The sequence below is a fragment of the Triticum dicoccoides genome, chromosome 5B, assembly GCF_002162155.2.
Source record: "Triticum dicoccoides isolate Atlit2015 ecotype Zavitan chromosome 5B, WEW_v2.0, whole genome shotgun sequence".
Classification (NCBI taxonomy): Eukaryota; Viridiplantae; Streptophyta; class Magnoliopsida; order Poales; family Poaceae; genus Triticum; species Triticum dicoccoides.
The window spans coordinates 465,998,899-466,011,936 of NC_041389.1; the positions used below are offsets into that span (position 1 = coordinate 465,998,899).

Consider the following 13,038-nt stretch of genomic DNA (forward strand, 5'->3'; position numbering starts at 1 on the left):
GGAGGGGTGGTGGAGGGGCAAAGAATAGGGGGAGGGAGGGCTATAATGGAGGGGTGGTGGTGGGGGAGCATTGAAAGGAACAAGCAAGGTGCAAGGAAAGGGGGAGAAAGGAAGGGGGAAGAAGAGAGGGGAGGAAGAAGGGGAAAGGTGTTAGGTGGTTGGCGGGCATAGCAGTAGCGCAGGTCACCTATACGCGCTACTGCTATGGCATCTTGCAAAATATCTACAGCTAGGGTTGCACTACTTATAGTGCTGGCCAGAAACACACGCTACTGGTAAAATGTTATACATAGAAAAATTTAGTAAAACAGGCGCTATAGATACTATACTAGCAGTAGCGCAGGTTAGAGGACAGGCGCTGCTGCTATTTTTTGACCAGGGGGTGTGGTGTGTTACACTTAGTAGTAGCGTGGGCCCAGGTAACAAGCGCTGCTACTAACTGATACCAATAGCGCTGTTTGTAGCCAGCGCTACTACTAACTACTAGTAGTGTTGGGTTGCAAACAAACGCTACTGGTAAACTTCTATCTATAGGCATTTTCCTAGTAGTGTTATATTATGGGAAGAGGGATTAGTTCATTGTGTAGCATTTTGCATCTTATCTCCCTCGCCCACCATTTACTAAAAAATATCAGATCTATATTTAATCTTACCAAAAAGTTGAATACACAGACAATGCCAGTGCAGAAGTGTAGCCCATTGCTCTTGTCAGTATTTTTGTCCTGTAACGCTTATACTTCCAGGGATTGGTAATTGATTATGTAGCATCAATCTGCATCTTATCTTCATTATCCTTTGTCTCTTCCAGTATTAGCATATCTATAATTACTCTCAACAAAATGTAGAGTACAGGCAATGCTTATGAAGAACATTATGTGCTGAAATTCTTGAGTTATCCTTCCCTTGACAGGGAGAAGGGCATTATAAAGCCGGTGTTAACCGTTAATGTAAGTCGGTCCTTCTAAAGCCTATATCCTCCACTGCTGTTTAATTTGCTCATACTCCCTATTGCCACCTGTTGTTTAGTTTTATATTTTATCAAAATACATGTTCGCAGGTTCGAAGTTTTAGTTGTAAAACCAAATTCCCTATTCATACCATCGACATTACTCAATACTCCCTATATGTATGCTTGTTTTTGTGGATCTATAATCATGTGTGTGGTGAAGCTGCCCACGCTTGCACCTTATCATCTCCTGCTTTATCATACTAATGTGGCTGATGATATGAACAACATGCCATGCACATTAACCAAAATAGATACAATGATTGTCTTTTCCCTTCATCTATGCTTGTTTTGTTGACATGGTAATCCAGTAGTGTGGTGAAGCTCCCTGCATTATGAACAATGCCAAATTATGTTATTGATATTTTGAACTGAATCTTTATTTCTAATTTGAAATTGGATGGAATTGACAGCACGGACAATTACCATCTTTGTTTATACACGTGCAAAACATGTCATCTCTCTGCTTGTTTCAGGGTGATATGCTTGATGGCATGCACAAGTCTGCTGAAGGTTGTGAGACAAACCCAACATATAATGCAGCAAAAAGGCAAAACAACTTGAAGATAGCGAGACAACCCCAAAGTCATGTCTTGATGCAGTGTTCAAGTTACTTGAGACTAGCAGTCAGACAAGCTCACAGAATTCGTTGTCAAAATCAGTTTGACTTCCTTAGTCCGAAGTTCTAGCAGAAAGGCATTCTGCAACTCAACTTCGACTTGAAGTCCTATCTCTAAGAAAGATCGTGGAGAACAACAATGTGAACCTCATTGCTAAATAGCTACACCTGGAAGCAATGACCGACATGCTAGGCCGGTCTCACAGCCTTGCTCAACAGCTTGCGCAGTAGTTCTCGCGCAAGGCTAACCTTTCTTGAACTTTCATGGAAGTGGTCTTTTGGTTCAGTATTATTTTGTTACACTGCAATGGCGCCTACTTTTTGTAATCTGCTTCTTCGTTGCGCTTTATGATCACTGGTGGTGTACTTCGATGCCCAGTGGATGTAATATATCATAAATCCTTTATTGTATACTGTAGGTTTATTCTAAGTTACTATGTCGTAACTTTACTCTACAGAGTATGTTTGTTCTTAATTCCTACTGGTTACCATATATGCCATCATTTGCTATCTAAAATAACGACAAAATTCTGATGTAGTCGACCGGGCCAAAACATTCGCCTCTAACAGACCTGCATTTTAGCAGGCCACAATTAGGCCGGCCTGCAACTTTCTTGGGCCTGAAAGGCCATTGGGGCCTTCACACTTTGTGCCAGGCCCACAACTTACACGGGCCAATATTCGGCCCAAAGTTTAGTTGGGCCTTTAGTGGACCCAGCGCTTAGTTGGGCCCATGTAGCTTCGGGCCATTAACACACTGAATATTCTATTGTTCTCTTATGGCCCAGAAGATACCATGGGCCTTTAGCGGGCCGAAATGCATGTTGGGCCTCAATTTTCACTAGTCATCGACGGGCCTTCACTAGGCCGAAATGTAGACCGGGCCATTGTTGGCCCAGTTATATGACAGTCCATTACCATGCTGAAACATATCACGGGACTTAGTTGGCCCACTAATATGATGGGCCTTTAAGAGGCCAAAAGATTAGTAGAGGCATCAACAAGCCGAATTATATGGCAGGCCTTTCACAGGCCCAAAGTCACGTTGGGCTGAACTGCTGCCACCTTGATCACGGGCAGTTAGTGGGCCGGATGTCGCGTCGGATCATATATGGCCCATGGGCAGCAGGGGCCATTCCTAGGCCGAAAGACACACCGGGCTGAAATGGGCCCATGTCTACATCGGGCCTCTAACAGGCCAAAATGTCACTAGGTCGTAATTGGGCCCAAGTATTCGTTGAACAATTAATGGGCCAGATCTGGCTTTGGGCCATAAATGTGCCATGTTTAAACAAACTGTTAGTGGGCTGACCCACTAGTATCTGAGTAAATACTATGGGGCTTTGACTGGGCCAGACTTTTTAACCTATATGGGCCTCTGTTGGGCCCTACCATGTGTCGACCTACCATAGGCATGTCTCCTCCATTGGATGGACGACATCTGGCCCACCGAGGAGCCGACAGGTGTTTCCTCTAGCCAATGATGATTTTACACATGGAAAATCTTCCATTGGTCCAGGCTGTTAACGGGTTATCAGATCCAAACGGGAACCCGATAGCTTAACGGCGACCCGTTATGGTGGATGGCACATTTCGGTTACCCTTGGCGAAAGCTCTTCCATGACCCGCCATTTATCATCATGGAAGTGGACACTTCCGTGATGATAATTTTGGTATTGTCATCGAACACTTCTACGACAGCATAGGTATGACTATCTTGATTCTGTCATAAAATCTTCATGGATGTACATGCATGACAGAAAACGTGACCTACTATGACAAACACATATCATCATGGAAGTGGTTTTTCTTTGTAGTGTTGTTGGGGCACGTGCCAGCTCACTGCCTGAAGATCACCTTTATCGACACACGTCCATGTGCGTGTCAATCTTAGAATTATCAATTGATAATGTCCCTTTCGCCATTGTGGTAACTCCTTGAGCTATAAAAGAAGAGCCAAGGCAACCTTTACAAGGGTTTGAACCCAACCCAACCACAAGAATACAAACCTGTTTAGCAGTCCTCTCCTTGCGCCTTGCCGGGGGAGAGTGATCCATGTACCTGTGTTCACATCCATCCAATATACCAAAGCAGGTGTTGGGTTTTATGCTTCTCAGCGGCCCAAACCTGGGTAAAGATCGCATGGCCTCCCTTTTGTTCCTACTCTTTGCATTTAGTGCACCCCCTCACCGAACCACAAAGGGGTTGAGCCACCCCATAGATCGCCGATCCGCACCAGCGTATTTTTCATGCCAGGTAGGGGAATCACTAGCGTAAACCTGAATCAGCAGGCTGCGCGTTAATTTCATCGAGCTTCATCACCATCTTCATCATTAATGGCGCCCAAGAAGAAGCGCACAATGGCGACCAAGCCTTCTACTTCTAGAGTTTCCTCGCACACGTCTGCGGGTGGCACAAGTGGTGCCACCGGAGCGGACGACGCGAGCGCCATGGCTGGCATGGCCGGCACATGTGGCATGGTCGTTGTGCCCACCATGGCGGGAGCAGGAGGTGGAGGCGCTGGAATTGGTCATCTTCCTCGACCCTCTGGCGAGCGCATCAACAACGGCGCTGGCGGTGCGGGTACATGACTCCCACCTCCTCGGTGCATTGGAGAGCGCAGTCAGCGGAGCAATTATGCCTGATTAGGCACAAGCCAAGATCTTCCTGATGCAGCGGCTAGAGATGCAACTAAGTCCTAAAAGTTTTTTGTTTTTAGCTGATTTAATTTCATCCTCGATGATGTTCTTTGCTCATAACTTGTGTGCAAAGGAGCGCTCTTGATACATTATGTGCTCTGGGTTGTTCGGGTCCGCCTAGCAACAGCTATGCAACCGCGTTTGTTCTTGGAGTGTGAAGCTCTCGAGAAGGCAGCATCCTCGATAAGCTGTTGGCTAGGATCGGTTCCTGAGCGACATTGACTAGGATGTGCGTGATCGAGATGCATTCCAGCAAGCGTAGGTAACACCTATGCAAAAAAAAGAATAATCTAAGGGTTACCAGTCGAAGAATATGATTGCGCTCGTGGTTATTACTAGTCTGCCCAGGAACACTATTTGTAGCTGCACTTATTCTAAGATTGTAAACTTCTCGGGAAGGCGATGTTCTCTTTGGGATGCTAATTAACAAGGACCCGATCCTAAGCACCACTGTCTAGAACATGTGCACCTATGAGCATTCCGATGACATGGAGCGAACCAATATGTCAAAGGGAGTTGCCTGAGGAGGGAAGTCATAAATGAAGTTGTACACAAGTTAAGTGCATTTAGGATGCTAATTAACTTGCCGTATCAATACACAGTTGCAACTCGGGGGCTGGCGGCGCCTCTAGGAGTTCTTGACATCGAGAACTTTAGAGTTATCTGTTGGAAATAAAATCTTAAGCTTTCCCAGCAACCAGCCGGAAGCCGACGTTGTGAACGTCAAAGTTCTCCACTAAAATCTTAAGCCTTCCCGGCAACCAGCTTGCTGGAAGCCGACATTGAGAACATCAGAGTTCTCCATTGAAAACGGGCATCGAGAATATCATAGTTCCCTAACAAAGCTATATCTCGGCAACTATCTCGCCGGAAGCCAGCGTTGAGAACGTCAAAGTTCTTCACTGAAACCATAAGCCTTCCCGGCAACCAGCTTGCCGAAAGCCGGCGTCAAGAATGCCAAAGTTCTCCACTGAAATCTTAAGCCTTCCCGACAACCAGCTTGCCAGAAGCCGGCATCGAGAACATCAAAGTTCTTCGCTGAAATCATAAGCCTTCCCAGCAACCAGCTTGCCAAAAGCTGGCTTTGAGAACGTCAAAGTTCTCCGCTAAAATCATAAGCATTCTCGGCAACAAGTTTGCCAAAAGCCGGTGTTGAGAACCTCAAAGTTCTCCGCTAAAATCATAAGCCTTCTCAGAAACTAGCTTGGTGGAAGCCGGCATCGAGAACGTCAAAGTTCTTCGATGAAATCTTAAGCCTTCCCGGCAGCCACTTTGTCAGAAATGAGACAGAAGATAAAACTTCATTACAGCATTGATATCTTAGAGTTCTCTGCTAGATAGTTTTCGTGGGAGTAGGCTCGGGGGCTGCCAGCATGTTTGAGAGCAACTTCCTGGGAACTTATTCTTAGAAATGATCATTTCTGGAAAGAAAAGTTATAACTATCATGACCCATGCAAAATCTAGTCCCACCTCCAACATCAAGTCCTTGAAGTTCTCTGCTGAAGCTGGGCCCGGGGGCTAATGAGGATGTAGTGAGAACCAGGGTCCAACAAACCTTTTGAACATGGGCCATTGGCCGTAGTCATCAGCAACTGGCAAGCACTACTACCGCGTGGGGAGCATCTCTCCCATGGTGATGATCAAGACTGAAGATACCGGCAAGCCTCAAGCCGACAAGCTAGAGCCGGCAAGCAAAGACCCGACAAGCTCCTTTCGTCCTTCCACCACTCCACCTCAGCGACACGCCAGTCACCTGTCAAGTAGGTGTCGAGCGGGCAGGCGGTTAGGTGAAGCTTGTCTGGCCACGTGGCAGCTCACCGCCTGAAGATCACCTTTATCAACACACGTCCATGTGCGTGTCAAGCTTAGAATCATCAACAGATAATGACCCTTTTGCCACTGTGGTAACCCCTTGAGCTATAAAAGGAGGGCCAAGGCAACCTTTACAAGGGTTCGAACCCATCCAAACCACAAGCATACGTACCTGTGTAGCAGCCATCTCCTTGCGCCTTTCCGCGGGGAGAGCGCTCCGTGTACCTGTGTTCACATCCATCCAATACACCAAAGCAGGAATAGGGTTTTATGCTTCTCAACGGCCCAAACCTGGGTAAAGATCGCAGCGCCTCCATGTCGTTCATGCTTTTTGTGTTTAGTACACCCCCTCTCCTAACCACAAAGCGGTTGAGCCACCCCATAGATCGTCAATCCGCACCGGCATTCTTCATCACTATCATGCATCTCACCCCCACCATTCATCAATGAAACCGAGATCTGGACCGCTCGGGTCATCATCTTTACCTAGACGAACACGTTCGAGTAAACGTAGGTCCTCGAAGTTTTTAATGATTTCACCAGCGTCAGGGTCATCGTCTGCTTCCATGCCCTCAAGTTCTTGTTCCTCAACGTCTACTTCCATGTCCTCATGAGTGGGCAGATGAATATTAAATTGTCCTATGAGCCCATCTTCTTGATAAAACTCTTCCTCATATGTGTTGGGGTTTATGCGTTGGTAATCTTTATCGTTTGGAGCAGCTGGTGCAGTATGCGTTGGTACCATGATCACAACATCTCAGTCTTCCAGGTGCTTCGTAGTGGCACGCGTACGGTAGATAAAACGGTTGTGTGGCTTGATTAGCTAAAATATAGACATCATCTCCATCATACGTTGATGTTCGATCAATTTTGACCTGCCCAATGGCTGGCGTACGTCTGACTCTGCTTGGATCGAACCAATGGCATCTAAATAGAACGGGGTTACGGTTATTGCCAAAACCATAATCTAGTTCGATCATTTCATCGATTCTTCAACAGTAATCAAATCCCTCTGTCCCTGGTGTTTAGACCCAGCTATTAATTATCTTTTGATTGGATGTGCATGCAGTAATGATGAGTATGGAAGCGATACCCATTCACATAGTAAGCCTTTAATTGCTTGGCGAATATTGGAAGCCTTTGGCAAACACTTTCAAATCAGTTCTCATGAGTTGCATGTAAAGAGACAAACATGTAATGTCGACACCAGAAGAAAGTTGGATAGAATGGTACTTTTGTCGAGAAGTTGGGAACGAAGCCGCCTTTTCCTTTACCGTCAGTTTTAAATGTTTCTTCCTTCTCCTCCTTGGTAGGGTCCCATTCCAGCTTCCAGCACTCAAGTGTGAATTTTCTATAGTGATGAGAAAGAAGCAACGCAAGACACAACCTTAACTGTGATTATTTGCGAACAGATAGAAGGAGCACTTACTCAATGTCTGTCTTAACTTCGGGCATGTTGGTCAACACGTACGACATAATAGTCACCCACTCTAACATTTTATGGGCCTGGCCCTTCCGCCACTTACTCTGCCACCTAGACTAGTGAAGATGCTAAGATGGGGTAGATCGGCCAGGTTGACATGCATTGTAACGAAGGACTGGATTTTGCTGAGTGGGAATATTGTCCTCATAGTACATGGTCTTCGCATTTGACACCTCCTTGTTCAGGTAGGCCTCGGCTATGGATACTTCAATGCGGCCTTTATTGTTCATATTCACTACCTCATAAACAAAATATCATCGATTCTATTCATATCAATCGGTCAAACACGAAGAGATTGAACTATATGAACATGAAAAGATCGAAACTATATGTAAGATTTAGATCGATCAATCGATATGTGCTCACCTCGGTTCGGCGACGAATGCTTGTTGCCGAGATGGCGGCGAAAATCGGCATTGGCAGCAGCTGCGGCTGGCGAAGTCAAAGGAGAGGGCGGCGGCGTGATTTGAAGCTCAAAGGGCTGGTCATGCGGCTATTTATAAACCAGAGTAAGCCGAGTGTCATTTCACGATCACTCAGCTTACTAGGAGTAGGAGGCCAAGCGTTTTCTAGATTTGGAAAAGAAAATCGAGAATATAAGCCGAGTGTCTGGGAAAGCAAACTCAGTTTACACCAGGCTAGCCGTTAGTTGCGCCGACGGCGGCCATGTGGCAACAGACTTTGCCGACGTTGTTCTCTATGTCGACTATATTTTCACGAGCATCAGGGCTTACTCAAACGTAAGCCGAGTGTCTCCTGTAAGCTGAATACCTTTTGTTCGTCCTCACGGCTTACTTCTTACTCTTACGTAAGCCGTGTTTCTACTGTTTGGCATGTACTGTCTCTGTAAGTAGTGATCTAAATGCTCTTATATTAGTTTACAGGAGGAGTACATTTTAGTGCATACTCGGTCTATACGCTCGTAAGCCGTGAGCCCGTATTTTAACACTCGGCTTACTGCATGATATTAGGCATTGCATGTGTGCTTTTTCTGTAGTGATATAGTAGTATATATATTAAGATTAAGAAGAAAGTGTTTAACAGGAAGCATAATTACAAGGCCAAAGAGGTTGCCGGAATACAAAAACGACACGGACTCAGTCTCCAAAACGACAACGATACGTAGTCTAATATAGTCTCCGGACTTTCCAGAGGAAGGAGCCATGCAAAAGGTAAATAAATAGAGGTGCCTTGGATCAATATATACGACACATATTATAAGCACAAGAAATAATTAGAATCCTGAATTTCGACGAGATATTCCTCTCTACTTGTATCGATCGACGGCGCAAGTGCTCAAGACCAAGAGCGTGGAGGCATCCATCTCAATGTGAGCGATGGATGCGCCCCTGCCTCCGCCTGCTTACGCCGATGGCGAGCAGACGGACTTCGTCCTCATCGAGAAATTCGGCTACCTGGTCGACCGCCAAGACGCCACCACCGCCACCTGCGTCCTGCAGGGCCCCGACATCAAGGGCAGCATCAAGGTCACATTTTGCGCCGCCTGCCCTCCGCGCGTCTCCTACTTTTGCGTCCACGCCACCGAGTACGAGCACGCCGACTTCGACCTCCACCCGACCATCCTGGCTACGGAGGGCCCTCTCGTCCTCCTCAGCGTCATGCTCCCCAGTCGATCCGACATCTTCCATCCCGAGAGGAAAGAGTATTTCGTCTACCAGGCTGCCACCAAGGACCCCGAGGGAAAGGGGAAGAAGGTAAGCCACCCGTCACTCAAGCACCTCCCTAATCCTGGCCGCCATCACGAATTTGAGGAAGCCTCGGCTGCCCTCTTGCGAACCTGCAGCAAGCATCGCCAAGCCGCCACCAACCATGACCACTTGCCCCATCTCCCCCATGGAGTCACTCTGCGCCCTCGGAGCTCCAGCCGCTTGACCCCGCGCCCTCATAGCTCCAGTGGATACATTCTGCAACACCATGGAGCCAACAAGGAGGAGCACAACTGCGAGGCATGCCAATTCGTCATCGCCGCAAAACGTTCTGCGCGTGTCAGAAGGACACAACATGAGCTCTGCCTCTATCACTCAGAGAAGGAGGCCTGGAGCATCAAGACGGCCATAGTATTGGGGAATGGTCCATACAATCACCATTGGACAGACAAAGCAATCACCATTGGAGGAGATAATGGTGTGGTCGCATGGGTCAATCTTGCTCGGGATATTCTCTTCTGTGACGTGCTTGCTGAAACCCCCATACTTTGCCCCATCGAACTGCCCCTGCTGATCCCGGAGAGCGAGGGAGTTGGGACCGGTGATCCAAGATGCAGTCGGGATGTTGCCATTGTCGATGGTTTCATCCACTACACCCAGCTGCAGATTCGAATTGTTCCGGGCTCGTTCACAGAAGATGGAACCGTCACATTCGATGGCTGGAAAGCTACCAAATGTAGCATGGCAATTGACACCCGTTCGTTGCCTGTGGCTGAGAAACCTTGGCAGCACACGGGCCTCGAGCTCGATTCCTCGCAGATTTCAAAGTCACTGCCAAATCTGCTGGTCGATGAGGGTACCATAGCATTCGAGAGACTACACATTGGCCTACCCACCCTGAGCCTGAGCCCGCAAGAAGACGACATTGTTTATTTCCTCGCCAAGATCGACTACCGGGACATGGAACGCACAGCATATGTACTTGCTGTTGACTTGAGAAAGAAGATGATAAAGAGCATTGCTGAGTTTGGAGCCAAAAACACAATTGGTTTAGGCCAGGCGTATGTTGCAAGTAGCCTCTCCAAATATCTCAAAATTGCTCCAGGTAATCGCATATATTTTGCTGCTGCCACTCCTCCTTTCAAAGATCCTCTACTTGGTATATTTGCCATGGAATATCAGGAACATTCGAATGTTTATTCTTTTTGATAAATCTAGCAGATCAATGCATATTTGTTGGGTTCATGGTAGTGTAGGGATTAGCGTGAACTATATAAGTTGAACCAAAATAAGACATGCTAGGGGAAAATACTAGTCATCTCAAATAGAGTTGGTAGAAACTTGACACAGCTGATTGGGGATTGGAAGGCCCTGGTGAGGTCATAAACGAATTACTTTCATAGCATTAGATACATACACAAACTTAGCATGGCGGAAGCAGGTGTATAGCCAGCACACGGTCAAATGCCTGCTACATATTGATGATGGAATACTCACCAGAACAGCTCTTAAACTGAGAGTGGGAAAGGAAAAAACAGCTGCAACTACTGCTTTCACAATCAGGGCACAGTTTACTTGTGTGTTGTTGTATAATAATTTTTGTATAGAGCTCTGTGTTCTTAAAATGCTTGGTTTTGCGATTTGATAGGGAAGGCCGGAAGGGTAATTAAAGATAGATAGGGTGAAGTAGCTGATCAAGCGATCATGGATTAGTTTTGTTGTTGCTAATCTGTGTGACTGATGGCATGATATTCTCTTATCCCAGGTACAAAGCAAAAGCATTAACAAAGAGGGAAGACGCTGCTGGGATCCTCTAGCTAGCAAAGAAAGAAGCATCCTGGAGTCTCCACTGCGACTTATCTAGGTGGCTCAGAACTAGATTATATGGCTTTAGAATAAATTGGGGGATGATAAAGGGTTGTGAACAAGTAGCATGTTTCATCCTTTGTTTTGTAACGGAATTTCTTAAGAGGAACCGTACTGATTAGTTAATCAGAAGTTTAAACCCAGTCCAGATGTTAGTTGATGTAATTCTTGTAAGACTATGCTCCCTAGTTCTAATGAGCCCACATTTAATTGAGGTCTACAATTGAAATTAGGTCACCCGATTTTGATCGGCTCAACAATTTTTCAAAGCTCTTAATTTTTTATATATTATACACTATATATGCTTCCTAATTTTTAGAGCCTTACAATGAGATCTCCAAATTACAACTGGGTCATCTGATATTGATCGGGTCAACAATTTCTCAAAGAGCTCTCTCATTCAATTTTTTCTAATTTTCTATGTTTCCTAATTTTAAACTCTTTCATTTGATTGAGGTACTCAATGTTGAGTTTGGTTTACGATTTTGATCATGCCAATAATTTCTAAAATCAATCTATAGCACCAATATAGTATCTGCAGCCACCGACGCAAAAATTTCCCCACATAATATGGGTTCATTAGCTGATAATACAAAACCACACCCCGAAAGGCTCATCAAGTCACCGCATTATATAAACAAAAATAAAACACACTTCATCATCTCCCCCACCCGCCAAACTCTCTGGATGTTCCCGGCTGACAAGGTTGCAATGGAGCGTTGCTTCCGTGCTCCCCCCTAACTCAATTTCACAGGGGTATCCTTATCCCTCGCGAGTTTATTTTTTTCCCTGACGCGCCATAGCCCAGATCCAAACCCTGTCTAACCCTTATATACCATACCTTATATGTACAGTACACTCCCCAGAAAAAACATCACACGACCCCACGACCACGTACGACCTGTCGAATCCAATCATTTACGCAGCTTTATCATTCACGCAGCTCCATAATTCACGCAGTAACCAAATATCGGCGAAGGTCATCTCGTCGCCAGCGATCTCGTCGGACAGCGCGCGCGACACCATCATGAATCTCCAGCGCTCACAGATACCTCGTCCCCCATTTGTCTCGCTGGCTGCAACATCAAACGAACTGCCGCCGTCTTCGTTGTGGTAGTTAACGTCTTCGGTACGAGTAATGTAGCTACCACCCGGCGGCATAGGCGATCGTGGATCTGTTCCAGATGGTAGTCGCGGCAGTACCTCGTCCCCCCACGTCCTCGTCGGCGGCCTTGACGCCCTCCGCCTCCGCATTCCCAGGCGCGTCGTTTGCCTCGTCGTCCGCCTCTCTCTCTCTCTCTAACTTCCATGGCTCGATCCGCTTCATGTTCTCGCTGCACCCGCTGCCAAACCCGAGCTCGAAACCATAGTCATACGCATGCCCCAGAAAATGGTCGTATAATGGCTGGATATTCCCTGTATAACGCCCATACACTAGCCAAACATCTTCCAGATGCAAGTCAGACACTGCACGTACACTCCCCAGTCCCCATACATGTCTCGTACTCTTCCCAGACGATGGTCAGATATTGCCCGTACAAAGGCCTGGTCTGCGGCTAACACACTAGACCTCGACGCGCAGCCCCACCCGAGCGCGTCGCTCCGCCCGCTTCCGGCCTCCCTCGGTCGTCTCCGGGCTGCTGCTCCCCCGGCGCCCCCTGAGTCCTCCTCATTGGCCGCAACCAGCTCCTTCCACCGAGCGCTCCGGCCCGCCTCCTGCGCGTCTGCTCCGCTGACTGCAGTTCCGCGCCCCCGCTGCCACCCCGGCGCCGCTCGGTCCGAGCGGCTCCACGCCCGAGTCGCCGCGCCTGCGTCCCGCCAGCCGGCCCCATTTGCTCCGCCTGTAGGCGCGTCCGCCTCGCGGCATGCGCCGGCTCGGCGCCTG

At 47.3% G+C, this 13,038-nt stretch overlaps 1 protein-coding gene across 1 annotated transcript; it reads left to right on the forward strand.

The window, feature by feature from the left end:
* The first annotated feature begins 8,956 nt into the window (after positions 1-8,956).
* On the forward strand, positions 8,957-11,072 carry LOC119309752. The gene is made up of 2 exons (XM_037585679.1): positions 8,957-10,392; positions 11,053-11,072. The coding sequence occupies exons 1-2, from the start codon at positions 8,958-8,960 to the stop codon at positions 11,070-11,072; spliced, it is 1,455 nt and encodes a 484-aa protein (XP_037441576.1). The 5' UTR covers position 8,957.
* The last annotated feature ends 1,966 nt before the right edge of the window (positions 11,073-13,038 follow it).

What these genes read in the sequence shown, in the direction of transcription:
- LOC119309752 (XM_037585679.1), top strand. Translation starts at nt 8,958, where the DNA reads ATGGATGCGCCCCTGCCTCCGCCTGCTTACGCCGATGGCGAGCAGACG. An exon ending in ATATCTCAAAATTGCTCCAG is followed by an intron (nt 10,393 to 11,052) that starts GTAATCGCATAT and finishes CTCTTATCCCAG; the next exon opens with GTACAAAGCAAAAGCATTAA.